The sequence below is a fragment of the Caenorhabditis remanei genome, chromosome III, assembly GCF_010183535.1.
Source record: "Caenorhabditis remanei strain PX506 chromosome III, whole genome shotgun sequence".
Classification (NCBI taxonomy): domain Eukaryota; kingdom Metazoa; phylum Nematoda; class Chromadorea; order Rhabditida; family Rhabditidae; genus Caenorhabditis; species Caenorhabditis remanei.
This window is the reverse complement of record NC_071330.1, coordinates 3,588,299-3,604,882: the sequence shown is the minus strand read 5'-3', so window position 1 is coordinate 3,604,882 and position 16,584 is coordinate 3,588,299. Positions and strand designations below refer to the sequence as shown.

Genomic DNA, 16,584 nt, shown 5'->3' with positions numbered 1-16,584 from the left:
CGGATCTCTGCCGGAGTGAGAACGATGCTCGACAATCTAAATGGGGGAAATTAGTGACCTTCGGCTGAAGCGGTCATTCTGATATGTTTTACTAATATGGGACTAATTTATTACGAGTTTTAGCAAGCCAAATTACATCAAATCCCTGGGAGAAAAGGGAATATATAAAAGGTGAGCAATCTCTTCGCTCGACGCCCACGCAGCGGGTCTCGCCGCGACCGATGAAGAGAACCGCCCGCCACTGGAGAGACGCAGGCAGTAGCGTGTAGATTTACGGAGAGCAAGACCAAAATGAGACGGCGAAGCGAAGGGAGGACCAAACGAGTGAATCTGAAAGGGAATTAATCTGAAAAGGGGAATTAAATTCTTATGACTGATTGTCTTCACAATATAAACATCTCATTGTAGTTTACATGTCCTTTGACACGTCAGATTATTTCAGAGTGTATTATAATCTTTGTTCTCATCAAGAGTACTAGTTCAACTTGTGGAAACGACAGTTTCCACAACATTTTCTCTCATCGAATATCATTTTTACAACCTACTTATTTCATTGCTCTTTTCACTTAATTGAGTGCTCTTTCTACAATAATTAATCTCATTTTTTATTCACAAAATTTATTCGCTGATCAGATTCTCACATTTCTTGTCCCCCCTTCAATATCAAATTCACAGATACATATTCATCAGAAATCACCACCGACTATACAAATTGAACATTTTGGTTCTTCGTGGTCCCATCGATCGACACTTTCCAGAGACACAATCGAAGGATTCTGGGCAGTCCTCGGTGACGGTGCAGTCCACGTTGGCTTCTGGAAGTTTAATTCACTTTTTTAGAGTTGTTCCCTCAACTGCATTATCTGAATTACCTCTTTGTTTGGCTAACATTTGGCGGAAGAGCAGGGCGAACTTGTTGTTTGTCTCCTCGTCACATCCCTCGGCACCAGCGCAACCAGTGTCTGAAAATAGAGTGTTTACCGTCAAGAAGTATATCATTTCGGGAAAGGATTAGGCGTTCCAGGTAATTTAAGAATATGTTACGTATGAGAGGCTTAGCGCGTCTACGTAATCAGGTAATCGTCTAGAAGGCATACATGGAATATTTGATTCTGGGATTCTGGGTAAAATGAATCTAATCTGATAATTAGATGTTGCCAAGATAGATATGTATTGAGTTTCAAGAATCAATTCATTCTTACCAGAAACATTCATACAGTACTGACCATAAGGAATGCGACACTTGCAGTTTTTAGTTGAAAACGGTCAACTTTGCGAGTGTGAGACGGCCTCCCTGATGGTGGCACAATAATAATTGTTTATTGAGTGTGTAGATCACAAGCAGAGCTCCATTTTTGTAGTTGACAACTTTTTTGTACGGACACTCCCTAGATAGCTATGGTCATTTTAAGACAACAGCTCAAAAATTACTCTATTTTGCACTGAAATTTGTCGATATGTAACTTGCTAGAGAGTGTCCGTACAAAAAAGTTGTCAACTACAAAAATGAAGTTCCACCTTCGTTCTGTATGGTTTATACATAATTTACTTTGTGGGACCATCAGGGATACTGTAACACCCTCTCAAAGTTGGTCATTGTCAACTGAAAAAGGCCAAATTGTATATCTTACTGCACGGTATGGTACTCTCCCTAAATTCCACAGTTATTGAATGACGAATGTCGGAAGTCGGAAATCCATGCAACTCTGCTGAGTCTACACAGCAACAAAACTTTTTAAATGGTCTGAACGCAGACATCGTGAGTATTTTGAATGTGTCATCGATTTCAGTGTAACGCTAAAATGAACAAAAATACGGTACGATTCTTCTCGTTTTGACTAGTTGTTACCGGATCTTGAACGGACCTTGATATAAGTTGCTTCGGAATGACGATTTTGGACCACTCGAACAGAACATTTTGATGAGCTTCATCCAAATTTAATTCAAAATTTCTGTGAGAACCGCTAAGTCAAGTGGCTGGACCTGGCTAAGAGGCCTTGCTTTATAAGGCTCTTGAGGGGTCTATAAACTCGCATTCTTTGTTTTGAAGCAAGTTATTAGAAGACCCGGTGACGACTACGGGAAGACTAGCCAATGCAGAGAGTCTTTTACTTTTAATCAGTTCGGTGCCAAACGGCAAGTAATGACACATTCAGAATCCTATCCCGACCATTATTGTGGAAGATGCCAATTATTTTCTTTAGCAGATATTCTCGGCACTATGCCAAATTTTCATGTTTATTGAAGATCGAACTACTAGACACTATCTCAACCCGACCACCCAACGATTCTTCAATTTCCTCATCATCCCAATCTCTAGTCTCATCTCAGAGACGTTCACCAAAAAAAACCAATTCTCGCCAGAATCTTCAATTAATTTCTAACCTTTGCTCTATAAATTTTTTACATCTAGGTGTCGTTTTTAGAATAGCTGTAAATTATTCAAAACGTTCGGGAACATGTACACGATTGATGACATCTTTCGTGACATTTGTACTAAAACAATTGACTCCTCTATCCGTGTCCTCCATAAAAAGATTCGTTACATCCAAAAAGGATTAGAACACTAGGTCAAATGAGCTAACAAGCTTAACCTTATAATATCCAATGTGACATAGGAGATGTCGTACTGACATTTCCCAAAAAGGCCCATTCTTCATGATCCCCACCCACTAATCCAAGTTGGTAATAATAACATGTCGTGGATTAGGAATCCTCATTTAATCTCGTTAAAATATTATTTTTCGTTTGACCTATTATGGACCTGACACAAAACAAAACATGACTTTGTGGAATGGATTCTTTTCAGAGGGGGTTTTTGGTCATGAGGAATTCATTTCTGACGTCAAAACAAGCGGAATTTTCACAGGAATCAAGTTATGCCCATGAATTTCCAAAGTTTTCGAGAGCCTACTGGTCGGTCTTGGAGCATGTAACATTTTTTCATAGTTTCGTAATTTGAATTTCAAAGACAGAACTAGAAATTCCTCGAAGCGTTCAATTTTAGACAAATTATTAGCTCGGCACAGTTCTTACAACTGCGCTCCACCGAAATGCCCTTGAAAAATGCCAACTTTTCTCTGGGTCTCTCAATTTCAAACGCAGTTTTCTTCGGTTTTGGTAGAGCGTGGTTGTAAGAAGCGTGCCGTGCTAATAGCTGTGCCTTTAAATGCAACCGGCTGAGTTCTGCAGGCTAGGGGCATTGGAACCGGACGTTTGGAAACCGAGCCATTTGGCAACCTTGCCATTTCAAAACCGGATGCTTCGAAACCACGATTTTTTGACACTAAACGTGAAAACATTTTCGTTATATTTTTTTCATGCTTAAAACCGTCAAAAATCGAGTATTTTTGGTATCTCGATACTTTGAACACTACTTGACATTCAGGTAATACAAAACGTTAAACACAATTTCTATAAGCCTAAAACCCCTACATCTTAATTAAATTTTCAAGATTGTCACAAATCTAGAAAAAAAAATCCAATTATGTTTACACCTGCTATTTACTTTATAGGAACCATAGGTTAATTGAAAACTTGAAAAATTGTCAAAATCATATTCAATTATGAGCAACTTACAACATAAGCACAAATATTGGGATTCTTTACTTATCGCCCCCCACATCAGTAGAGTCCCCCACGTTGAAATTTACCTAGGAAGAGCCCCCCACCCAGTACAAAACAGGTGGGGGCTTTTTCCTCACGGCGGGGGGCTCTACTTCTATTTTGGTGTGAAACAATGACCCCCCACCAGTACAAAGTGGGGGACGATTGTTCAAGAACCTGGTATTCATGACTTATCGCCCCCACCCCCCTAGAGCCCCCCACCGAGAGCGGTGTTGTAATTCTTACTGTTTATCCTTAGCTGTAATCATTTATTGATAGCCCCCCACCATTGATCATCGGTCCCCCACCTATGGATTATTAGACCCCCATCATTGAATATCAGTCCCCCATCAATGACTTTAAAACCCCCACTGTTTAACAATAGACCCCCATCATAGAACATCAGGCCCCCACTATTGAACCCCACACTATGAATGAAACAAATGGAAGCATGTTTGCAGACTATAATCTCGAACATCATAAATATAAATTATGCCGAAAATGTCCTTCCGGGTCTTTTTTCCTAAGCCTGAAGATTCGGGTATAGTTGAATTATGTTGGACTCAATGGTTCAGGTGTTTATGTGAAAAAGAGAAAGGGGGAGGGGCTAATGTTCAATGGGTGGGGGGTCAATAATCAATCAGGTGGGGGGCTTTTCCCAGGTCCTTTTTGGGGGGTCATTCTTCAATATAGGGGGGGACGAAAAGTAAATATACCCCAAATATTGTCTAGAGAAGTACAGTATCCATTACAGTACCCAAGAGTGCGACCTAACTCACCTTCCTCATTTTGCCACGTGGCAACTGTCATCACAGCCAATAAGACCAGCAGATAGAAGCATTTCATGGCGACAGACATCTTCTTAGTAGTACCAAAAGTCGGAAGTAACAAAAATAATGAAACTAGGGGGGAAAACTAAAAAAGTGGGCGGAGCCTCCCCCACCCAGAATTGCTCCGTGAGCAAAGAAAGGAGGCGGGCGGATAATTGAATTGTTAGGTGGGGGAGGATAGAGTTGTTTAAAGAAGACGGCACATGACGATGAAGAAAGATGTAAGAAGGAAGGAGTCTAATTAGAAAGTGGAGCCCCGGAAATTGCATGACCTTACATCTTCTGAAAATTTTTGAATTCTGAATGTATAGCTGACGTCATCTGAAGACAATTCATAACCTTGTTACATCCTAGTTTTTTGGAGGCAAACCGAATAACACTGTTTCCAAAATAGTGAAAACTCAAAATTCAAAACATTTTCATTAAAAAAATGAACATTAAAAGCATATTTAGGACTAGAATGTGTCGATTCGATATTTGAGATGATTTTAGTAAACAAAAAATGTTTCAAAAGAAAATGAAGAAACGAGGTGGGATGAGTGTACTAACCGTCAATATAAAACTGGCAATAATATTTTTCTTAAAAAATGAAAAAGTAATTTACTTTAAGTAAATTAAAAATTAAGCAACTGCGGTTAATTGATGGCAGATCAGATCCACATCATTTCCATTCTTCTTGAAAACGGGCGGTATATTGTTGTTTTCAGCGTCGAAGACTCGAATCGTTTTAGTTTTTCCACCAAGGATACAGACGACTGCCGATTGAATGATGATTGGCGGACGGCGCATTGTGATTCTGGAAAATAATTGAAGATCCAGGGTCAATGGCCTAGAAAACGCAAACTGAAATCCTAGACCAACTACTAAAGTTACTGGAGCTACAGTACCGGTCAAAAGGTGTAAACTTTGGCCGTTTCCATTTGAAAATGTCCAAATTTGAGAGTGTGTCATGGTAATACAGATTTTCACACCTAGTAGGTTTTTAATGAATCTTACAGATCAAAAGTAGAGCTCCATTTTTGTAGTTGACAACGTTTTTGTACGGACACTCCCTAGCAAGTTAATTACTCCCTCAAATCGACCAATTTCAGTATAAAATAGTGCAATTTTTTAGCTGTTCCCTTAAAATGACCATAACTCTCTAAGGGGTTCCCGTACAAAAAAGTTGTAAACTACAAAAATGAAGCTCTACCTTTGTTCTGTATAATTCGTTAAAAATCTAGTTGTTGGGACTATCAGTATTACCATGACACATCCTCAAAGTTGGCCAATTTCAACTGAAAACGGCCAAAGTTTACAACCTTTTGGACGTTACTGTAACTGAGGTAAATGCGCTCTATCGTAACCCTGAATTTTAGATGAGACGCAGACAACGAGAGTATACTATTGTTTATCCGTAGAGCACAGTTGCTACCTTCTTACTACACTAATAGATCATCATCTCAAACAATAAATCCCTCCAAACGACTAAAAAAACATAAAAATCTGTCTGTTTCTCACTTGTCATAATGAGCCAACAAAGTGCCAATCATTTCGCCCACTCTCTCCTCGTTCTTCGTGTTCTTCGCACATCCGACAATATCGTTATCTCCGACATGAATCACGAATAGGCCATTCGATTCGGCGCTTACGGAAATACGAGATATCTGAAATAAACGAAATAAACGAAACAAATGGAAGTGGTGTTTGGAAAGGCGAAAATGGGGTTCAAATAACGGAAGAAATCGTTTCAATATTGAAATTTTTGTGAGAAAAGGCATCAGGAAATCGGAATTTTTTCCCCAAGAGAGCCTCGTGAGCACACTGAATCAACGCTTGCTATAAATTATAGCAAATACTATACCGACCATCAGGTTTTCGTTTCTACGATCAGAGTCAGGTACATAAAACCTTCTTAGAATTGGATTGTAGCTTACAAGGGAACTTTTTTCTAACTATGGTTGAGAATTTGCTGAAACTTGACACACATATATGTACTTTCGAATGTACTCAATTAAATGGCGTTGTCAGAATTTGCCGAGTTATGCTCATTGGCTAAAAATCTGAGTCTGAAAATTCTGGAAATCTAGTTTAGGAGCAGGTTATGAGCATTTAACTAATTCTAAATGCTGAAATACAATATCAGACGTTAGACAATTATCAGAAGGGTTACATAGTAAGACTTTCTGATTGTATGTGAGTACAAGTTGTAAGAGTTGATCATATATTCTTCCATTGTTTATCAATTTTTCCTACTTTTCATTTTTGATCAGGTTTTTTGACCAACCAATAAGCAAAAATAAAGCCATAAATATGTCTAGGTAACTTTCGTAGAACACCGATCCCTGGAGAACGGTTATTGTTTATCGGTAGTAGAATATTAGAATCTAGATTTGAAGCATGTGGCTTTCCAGGAAAATATGAACAATTTGTAGACTTGAGTTAAAGGGAGCCAGCACTATTCCAAAATTAAAGATTTTTATTATGAATCGATTCAGAAACTCATGGAAAAGGGTAAACCGTCTTGGAGTTAGGTTCGAAAATCAGTCTAAAGCGAGTTATGAGACCTCAAACTGCTAACAATCGCTCCTCGTCGTGCACTGAGTATTTTCAAATTTTTTTTTAGAAAAAATCGAAAAATAAACATTCACGTACAGACGAGAATGTCTATTGAAATGTACTGAAAACTGCACGACGAGGTGCGATTTTTTGCACTTTGATGTCTCATAACTCGCTTCAGACTGATTCCTTTTTTGGAATAGTGGTGTCCCTCTTTAAAAACATGGTTGTGATCAAAATGAGACATTTGAATTCACAAAAACTTCTCAAAAAACTCACCGATTGCAATGGAATGGGCTCTTTGAGCAACTTAAACTTCTTCGTCTCCAACTTCGCCACGAATCGATCAGTCACAATGAGAACTCTCAACGAGCTCTTATTAAACTTGTTGTACTTTTGAATATACGTGGAAAATAACACTTTTCCGAATGGGTGACTCTGTCGGAGGGTTTGGATACCGTCTTGGTACGTGGACACCGAAGTTGGGAGATCGAGTTCTTCTTGCTGCAAAAATGGTTTTAGTGAAATTTATAGATTCTCTCAGAGTGAGTGTACCTGTGAGAGGTAGTCTCCTCTCCACATTCTCGGGTATCCCCAGTTCTCTTTTTTGTTGTTGAACACTTCGAAAGCGGCAATTTTCTGTGTAAGACTCGCTCGTAGATGAGGCGGGATTCTAGCAAGAATAGTGGCGGCACGCCATCTTTGATGCATCACACGGAGACGGGATACGAATTGTGCAAGTACTAGAGGTGGTGCCGGCCAACGGATCGATTTTCCAAGATCCTTCATTCGGCGGACATCTCTGGAAAAGGAACCTAGAACCTGACTGAAAATCATCTTTACACACCTGAAGGCGTTGATCAGTTGCCAAATATAAGATTTCAATTTATATCTTCTGTATGCTCCAATGATTCTTCGTACAGCCACCATTCGTCGGTATCGTTCACGTGCTTGGACTCCACGGACCATCTGAAAATGACAGGTACTTCAAGTTGGAGGTTTCAAGGAAAAATGAAAATCTATTTTTGGTTTGAAACAACAAAAAGAAGTTGAAAGACGTAATCACAAAAGTGTCATAAACATAGGAGAAGTTTTGCAGGGAGGTGATCATGAACTAAGGAGCGGATCATGAGAATCACATTGGATTAAAATAGAAACATATGAAGTATAGGTGCGTGTGCAAAGGGACTCTTCACGTAGTTGCAGATTTACTTTGAAAGGGGCCACTATTGACAAACTTAATATTTTTTATATGAATCGATTCAGAAAACCAAGGAAAACAGAAAATAATCTTGAAGCCATGTCCGAAAATCCGCCTGAAGCGAGTTCTGAGACCTCAAAGGGCCAAAATCGCCCCTCGCCGTGCTGTTTTTCAGTACATTTCAATAAAAATTCTCCTCGTCGTGCACATGAATGCTCGTTTTTCGAAAGTTTTCTTGAAATTTTTTGAAAAAATTCCTTTCACGTGAAAACGAGGAGAATTTCTATTGAAATGTACTGAAAACTGCACGACAAGGAGCATGTTTTGGCATTTTGAGGTCTCATAACACGCTTCACACTGATTTTCGGACATGGCAAAAACTCGGTGAAAAACTGGTCGCAAATTTTAAGACACAATCAGAGTTCTGATTTAGGTCACATCTGATAACTACGCCCAGATAATTTTTTAGTGAACTAAATCGAATTATGATACTTTCTACAAGCCTCAAATGAGTAGAAATCTAATAACATGAGGATTCTGAAAATATTTTTAAAGTCGTAACAAACAGTACCAAAATATGCCGAGATCAGAAACTTCCTAATCCATAGATTGTTATAAATCTATCTTTTTTGGGTCTGACCAGTGTTTTGTATCAGAATTTCCACAATGTCAGCTTTCCAACCATATAGATCTTGATGTTAAAAACTTAACCTACCTTTTGCAAGAAAGTGACTACATTCGGCAACTGTTCTGTTCTCAACTCTTCCATTCTGAACACTGTCTGCGGGCTCCTAATGAATATCTTCGTCCTTCCTTGTACACAATCCTGAGCCATTCCAGCCGACTCCAAAATCTGCATACAACTATCTCGAAGTTGTTGTCCTCTGCGTGGATTCGGCCATGTTTGCTGGCAGATCAATTTATATCGGTTCACGAAACGATCGTATGGCATACGATGGGCGAAACCGGCACGACGTACACGAACATTTTCAAGGAGACCAAGATAACGGACTTGATGCTCGACTCGCTCCAGATCGAAGATATTCGAGCTCTTCTCCTCATTCGGTTTGATACATCTGATATAATGCGGTTCTTTCTGAGCCAGCTGTTTTACCAATTCACTCATTGAATTCTTAAAAAGGAATCCAGCAGTCGGAGGACGTCTATTGACTTCCGCCATAGACTTCGAGCCATCAGGGAACAAAGATTTGATGAGTCGATTCTTGCTGTGATACAGTAATCTCTTCAAGTCCTGGAACAACGTATCCTTATTCTTATCCATGAATCCCATCACAGAATACGTCACGTCTCCAGCATAATGAGTGATTCTGAACTCCTCGAATCCCATCGATTTGTCACTTTGTTTGAGGTTTCTGCTGGTGTAATGTTGGTGTCCTTTCAGTTTTTTGTCCAGTTCTCCAAGGAAAACTTTATCCGTGACATTTCCAATACTAGCACATGCTTCATCGAGAATCGACAGTATTCCGGTGCGGGGAACTTCGACCAGGTCACAGATGATCTGGAAAGTAGTGTTTTGTATTTTTGATCTTGTCTCGTCACGCACGCACTCAAACATTCTTCAGTCTCATTTCAATTATCCCCTCTATGTCACACTCATATATTATTCACTACCTTATTATTGAAGTAATCTATTTTGACCCATTTAATTCCTTCTCTCTCGTATTCCTCTTGCTCTTGCTTCAACACCAATTCGATAAACAATTGTTGCAATTTCTCATTGCAGTAGTTGATGCATAATTGTTCAAAACTGAAAAATAAGGGATCTTATGAGGATAAGAGGACGAATGAAACCTATTAGTTCCAAAGATCTCAAAACCATAGATATCGAGGACTCCGATGACGTGGGATTTGCTGTATCGAGAGTTATTCTGGACACTGATTGCCTCGTTGATTTTGGAGACAACCCAGGAGAACAGGCGTTCGTAGAGAGCCTGGAAGAACTTTCAGATGAGAAAATTATGACAAATTTCCGGGTGTTCTCGCTAATTCAGATCTTCAGAATTAGAATCAGAAGTATGCCTTAACAGAACTCCATAAAGGTTACGACACTTTCAGTTTCAATTAGAAAGTGAGCAACGCTAATCACGTGCCATATTGCCATTGACTGTAACTTATGTTCGACTGTTTGCTGGGTTTATAGATCAAATCTAGGGCTCCATTTTTGTAGTTCATAACTTTTTTGTACGGACTTTCCTTACTAGAGAAGGTCATGGATTCTGCTGGAGATATGGGACGTAATCTACACCATTGGAATGCTGAAAAATGCTGATTTCAAGTATATATTCTGTTTTTGCTCTCGAGGACTGGTATTCGGAGAAAAGTGGGGTCAAAGTTTCGACGGAAAAAATGTCGCCAGCGTGGTGTACACCGGAACGTTGACCTAATTTTTCTTGAATACCAGACCTCGAGGGCAAAAACTGAATATATATTTGAAATCAGTGTTTCTCAGCTTTCCAATGATAACGGCAACGTCCCATATCTCTGAACTGAAAACATGATCTTCCCTGGTTAGTGAGTTAAACATGAACCACTTAAGAATTTCATTGTTATGCATAATGATGAAGTTATTTCGCCAACGTATAACTAGCTAGAAAAAGTCCGTAGTACAAGAAAGTTGTCAACTACAAAAATGGAGCTCTGTTTTTGATCTACAATTTTGACCAATAAATGAAATCATGTGACAATCATTGTCATTGTGACACGCGGTCAAAGTTGGTCATATATAACTGTTATCAAATTGTATCAACTTCAGAGGCTTGCTTTCAACTTAACTTTCAAATTATTATCATCAAAAACAGTGTTTCCTTAAAAGCCTCTCTCACCTTAGCCAACGCATCCCTTGTATAATAAGCAGCATTCACATCATGTTGCTTTTTCACAATATCTCCATGAGCCGCCACAACTTGAGAACTTAAACTTTTGGAAAGCTCATCCGGGGTGACATTCAGGCATCGTGCCGCATTTTGAAGGGCTGCTTTTTCAGAGATATGGACTGCTCCAGATGAGTTGTTGGCGTCGATGAAACGGACGTTTCCGAGATGGATGAGAGCAGCGATGACAGACCACATCTGGAAAAAAGAAGAGTTTTAGTTAGAGACTACACAATTTTCAGAAACTTACACTCTCAACGTCTTGCTTATCAAAAGTGTGAATCGATCGGAGTGCAGTCTGAACTTCTGCGAAATCTCTGGAATCATTGATTGACGCGACCTGAAAACTTGAGATTAGGCTTCTGGACGGACACTCTTTCGTACCTTCTGAGACTTTCCCTGATTCAAAAAGTAATATTGCTTGGCATCCTTAGCCACCCCAAACTGTCTCAACAAGCCATCATCTCCTCCATTAACCAGCTGGTAGAACACGTGGAAATTACGTTCACCCTCTTGTTGACGGACTACTCGGGACTTTTCCAACAAATAATTCGAGATATTTCCTCCAACCGGATCGCCGTCATAATCAAAATTGATATGCATATACTTTCCGAATCTCGACGAATTATCATTTCTGTTTGTCTTCGCACATCCGAACGCCTCCAGAATACAATTCGATCTCAGGAGCACATTCTTGACTCTCTCGATTTCTCCCTGTTGTCGGACGTTTGTGATAGCAGCAAGGTATTTCATAATGATCTTGCTAGTTTCCGTTTTTCCAGCACCGGATTCTCCGGAGATGACGATGCACGAGTCACGACCGAATCGTTTCATGGATCGGTAGGCGGCATCAGCAATTGCAAAGACGTGTGGCGCACGTTCATAGATTTCGCGTCCCTGTAATTTGGAATGTTTTCGAAAAATGAAACTGTGATAGTAGATCTTGTACTCGTAGTCTAGGAATAGCCCTTTCTGAACAAAGTTTTTTGTGTGAACAGACAACAATCAAGTCAGAAGTTCGATATTGTTTTTCGGTTTTTTTTTTGAGAACACGGTTGTTAGGAAGGTTGTTTTTAAACTTTTTTCACTATACTTTTTTTGCGAAATTTCTTTTTCTGAAAAATTGTTTCCCACGAGCCGAGGTCAATTTCAAAAGTTTCACCGAACTGAATTTTTTCACAAAAATTTCTACCCAAGCCGTTCCGAGCTACTAACATCGTAAAATTCGTATCCCATACCTTATACTGATCCACCGTATTCTTTTCATAAATCCCAAGTTGTCTGTATGGATTCACAGCCACCAACACTTCTCCAATATACGTATAGATTCGTCCTTTTTGGAATCTGAAATTGTTTCCAAATTTTGTACTATTTTTTTCATTTTCTTTTTTTGCAAGGTCTGTGAATAGTCACTCCTAAACCTTTTGACAAACACTTTTGCCACAATGATTCGAAAAGTCAATATCGTTTTCATTTTTGGAAACTTTTTCGGAAAACGCGTCAACGACGCGCCAGATTTGTTCCCTTTTTCTTTTTTCTTTTTTACTTCTGCTCAGAAACTAGTCGTACATATTTCGAAATCCTTTACTACTTCTAAATGTGTCATCCAATTTCCCATTTCCATACGAAATTTCGAAATCGGATATTCTTATGTTCACTCCTCTCTTTTGCTCCATTTTCTCGCATTTCGAAATAATTTTGGTCTCGTTCCCTCCCCCAGCAATCGGGTGTCTTTTGGAGTCTCCCCCTCCAGAATTGAATTAGAAAACGGGCGGCACGTCTTCTTCTCCCAAAATGGAACATGTTGCCAAAAGAAGAGAAAGATTTTGATGAGTCGATTTGTCAAAATGAGACTAATGTCTCTATAGGAGAGGGTCTCTATGGGAGAGCGAGAGCTAGTGGTTGTCAAAAGGAAGATTCAGGAAGAAAGAGAGGGTCTAATGATGGGTGAGCAGATGTTCGGCCATCAGAAGTGACGTGGGTTTTATGTACTAATCATGTAGATTTACGATTATTAGGATAGGGGTAAATGGGGGGAAAAGGCATTCGGGAAACTATTAGAAAGTTTGATTCATTTCCAGAAAATGTGAGTTGGGTTTTTACCTTTCCGAAGTTAGAAAAGGGTCTAAAAATGTACAAGCATTCAGTTTTTTTTTTCAAATTTGAAACTGATTGTGAGAGGAAGCGTGGGAAAATCTCTTGACAGATACTTTTCAGCAGACTTGTCCCAGGTCGGCTCGGCCCATTTTGAACCAACATTTGAATTTTTTCTACTTTTTTTCGAAAAAAATCTAGTTTCCGACTGAACATTCAAATTCAAAAAAAGATGAATATGTATGATAATTTAAGCACTTTTTCATTCAATATTCCAAAAATTTAAAAAAGTTTCGTAAAAAATGAGTACCCATTTTTGAATCCGCTCCGACCGGCTCGATTTTTGACAGGTCTGATTTTCAGTATTTTGCAAAAAGTTACTCGGCATATAGCAGATTTGCAACTTCGCTCTACTGAACATAAATGAAATAGTGTGGAAACATTTGAGACGTATAGAAAGCAGGGCTGGGCAAATTATTTGTTTGATTATTTGAATTATTTGAAATTTGGGGTAAAAGTCAAATAAATTGCTTCAAATAATTATTTGAACTTTGTTTTCAAACAAATTATTTGACCAAATTATTTGAAAATTTTCAAATAATTTGAAACCCATTTCTTTGTATCATTTATGTTCATTTTTCTCTTCAAACTGCCGAATGGCTAGGGGAAAATAATTACTTCGAACTCGAGAAAGTCTTTCAGGACGGAAAATTTAACAAAAAATAGTATTTTTCCTTGATTTTTACATGTTTTAAAATATAACCTATTGTTTTTTTTCTTTTTACTGCCTTTATTCTCAATAAAACATTTTATTGAGTTGTTTGAAATTATTTGAAATTATTTGATTATTTGAGAAAAAATTTCAAATAATGTTTTGTCAAATAAATTATTTGAAAAACAAATTCAAATATTATTTGATCAAATAAATTGTTTGGAAAAAATATTCAAACATTATTTGGTCAAACAATTTATTTGACCTCTCAAAAAATGCCCAGCCCTGATAGAAAGTGAGACAGTTTCTCAAGGAGATTTCAGTGAAGCGCAGTTGTAAGAGTTGTGCTGAGCTAATATAAACTTAAAAGTTGTACAAAAAGGCTCCGGGACGTTTCGAAACCAGACATTTGGCAACTGTGAAGTTCTGAAACCACTTCCGAAACCTTACATGAAGGAAAGTTAATCAAACAGAAAACTTTTCACTTTTTTCACCGTTAGTTTCGAAACGTCTGGTTTCAAAACGTCTCTTCTCGGTAGGACAGATTGGAAGACACTGTAAAATCTAATAGAACGGCACGCTTGTCACAACCACGCTCTACCGAAACCGATGAAAATTGTGTGCAAAATTGAGAGACTTAGAGAAAAAGATACATTTTTCAAGGGCATTCCGGTGGAGCGCAGTTGTAAGTAATGTGACGAGCTAATAGATATAAAACATTAATTTTCTGAAACTTTTCATGTTTCTATCTCCGAAATATCCCAGACCCATAAACCCAAAAACTTTTAAAGATCCCCACCACTCAAACTTTCCGTTTTTCTCTCCCTTCATCCGCTACTTTTACTTCTACAACTCCCATTATCCGGCTGTATAAAGCGGAGGACCGCCCGTGTTTCTTTTCTCTTACTGTCTCATTCAACAAGAAGACACAGACACCATTTGAAAACACTGATTTATTCATTAGGTGTATCCCGTCGCTGGCGCCCAGAGGGATGCCTTCGAACAAAAAGAACGGAATAGGAGGAGGGGGATTAATGATGCCACGTCATCGGAAGGAAACAGATGGCGTGACGGATGAGAAGGTCAAGAACGAAGAGGGAGGAACAACGGAAGAGAGAAGGGATCAAAGATTATGGAAATTTTTTGAAATTTCGAAGACTTGTTTTTCGATTTTTAAAATAAAACTCACCTCAACTGCAAATTCTGCACCACATTTCTCAAGTCGATCGTCGATAAAAGTACCAAGTCTTCGACTCCGTACCCTTTCGGGTCGTGGCCGCCGTATGACATTGTTGGCTGAAATTCAAAAAATTAAAAATTTGGAAAAAAAAGAAAGATTCATCGAGGAACACAATCAGAATTTCAATTAAAAAAATCGAAGTTTCAAAGTCAAATACCAAAAACAGAGGAATTTTCAGATGCATTAGCACGACACGCTTCTCACAGCCGCGCTCTTCCGAAACTAAAGAAAATTGTGTGCGAAATTGAGAGACCCAGAGAAAAAGAGACATTTTGCAAGGGCATTTCGGCGGAGCGCAGTTGTAAGAACTGAGCCGAGCTAATAAAAAGGTTCTTAAAATTGAAAAATAGAGGAAATTTCAAAAATTGAACTACTGTATACATAAAAAAGCTTAAATTTTTGAATTGCAGAACTCTGGAATTCTGGGCAAACTGATGTGAAAAGTTTGAAATTTTGAGAAAAATTGGGTATAGCGGAAATCCGGACAGACAGACACAGGAACGGATAGCTCTTTTTTTGCTCCAACTTTTCAAGAATTGACACAAAGCTGTATGTATAATAAACGGTCAGGCACCATCTGAATGTCCAATACATCTTAATTGATCAATTGAATTTCTTGAATTTATTTATTTAGATTCGTGATGAAGGGCAAAGAGCCACTGATACAACCGAAGTGGATTACAAAAGATATAGAAACAATTTGTCGGGCCTATTCTGGAGGACGCAAAATTAGGATGGAAACTATTTTTCCCTTTGGAAGTAGTAAAAAGAAAAATAGTTTTTGCCCTTTTCAATTAATTAAAAAACTGAAAAACCTGTCGGTCAATTAGAGGGAATAAGATAATTGTGGAAGTTAGGTACATAATTCCCTATGATAAGCCGTTACCTCGGAGTCTAAACGTGGCTTGGAAGATTTTGGCGGCTAGCGTTATTCTCGAACAATTTTTGGTACAAAAAAGTTCAGACCTTTGGACGGTTTTTGCCAACAAATGTATCACTCCAAAAAAAAGATGCTCAGAGTTCAGTTGCCATTGTGAAAGAGCTGGGAGTCAGTACACACATAAACTAGATTTCGAAATTCTTTAGTAGAGTCATAGATGGCTAGTCGTTATGATGGAAGTTGAAAAAACTTCATTTTATAAAACTTCTTTCAGAAAGAATCCACTAATTACAGTAATCAATTCACACCTGCACATCAAACTAAGAATCATAAGATCAGTTGTGTAACGGTGGTTGTGCATTGTAGTGAGACGAAACAAAACTGCCATCTTCACTCTCTTCCCTCCAAGCTAGAGACCATTGTCCCCATGGAGACGCAGACACAGGCTCCGCCCACTCCTAGGCTTTTGCCTCAATTCTCCCGGGGGGTAACCCGAACCCGCCTCATTTCCGAACGAGGGGTGGAGCTAGATAGTGTGGTTGGGAAGTGAGACGCAGACAGTTCAACCGGTCACTCTCTGGTGGTGCGCGCG

General features: G+C 38.8%; 2 protein-coding genes across 2 annotated transcripts; both read right to left on the bottom strand.

Moving 5' to 3' along the window:
• Positions 1-693: 693 nt before the first annotated feature.
• On the bottom strand, positions 694-4,464 carry GCK72_008854 (uncharacterized protein; the record flags this gene model as incomplete). The annotated part of the gene is made up of 3 exons (XM_003107578.2): positions 694-815; positions 873-962; positions 4,386-4,464. 3 exons carry the CDS (start codon positions 4,462-4,464, stop codon positions 694-696), a joined length of 291 nt encoding a protein of 96 aa, XP_003107626.1.
• Positions 4,465-5,057: 593 nt separating this feature from the next.
• GCK72_008853 (uncharacterized protein) lies at positions 5,058-15,162 on the bottom strand (the record flags this gene model as incomplete). The annotated part of the gene is made up of 13 exons (XM_053727082.1): positions 5,058-5,232; positions 5,937-6,082; positions 7,254-7,478; positions 7,530-7,776; positions 7,822-7,943; positions 8,891-9,694; positions 9,808-9,943; positions 9,988-10,127; positions 11,019-11,264; positions 11,317-11,406; positions 11,451-11,963; positions 12,305-12,410; positions 15,062-15,162. The coding sequence occupies 13 exons, from the start codon at positions 15,160-15,162 to the stop codon at positions 5,058-5,060; spliced, it is 3,051 nt and encodes a 1,016-aa protein (XP_053586659.1).
• Positions 15,163-16,584: the final 1,422 nt, after the last annotated feature.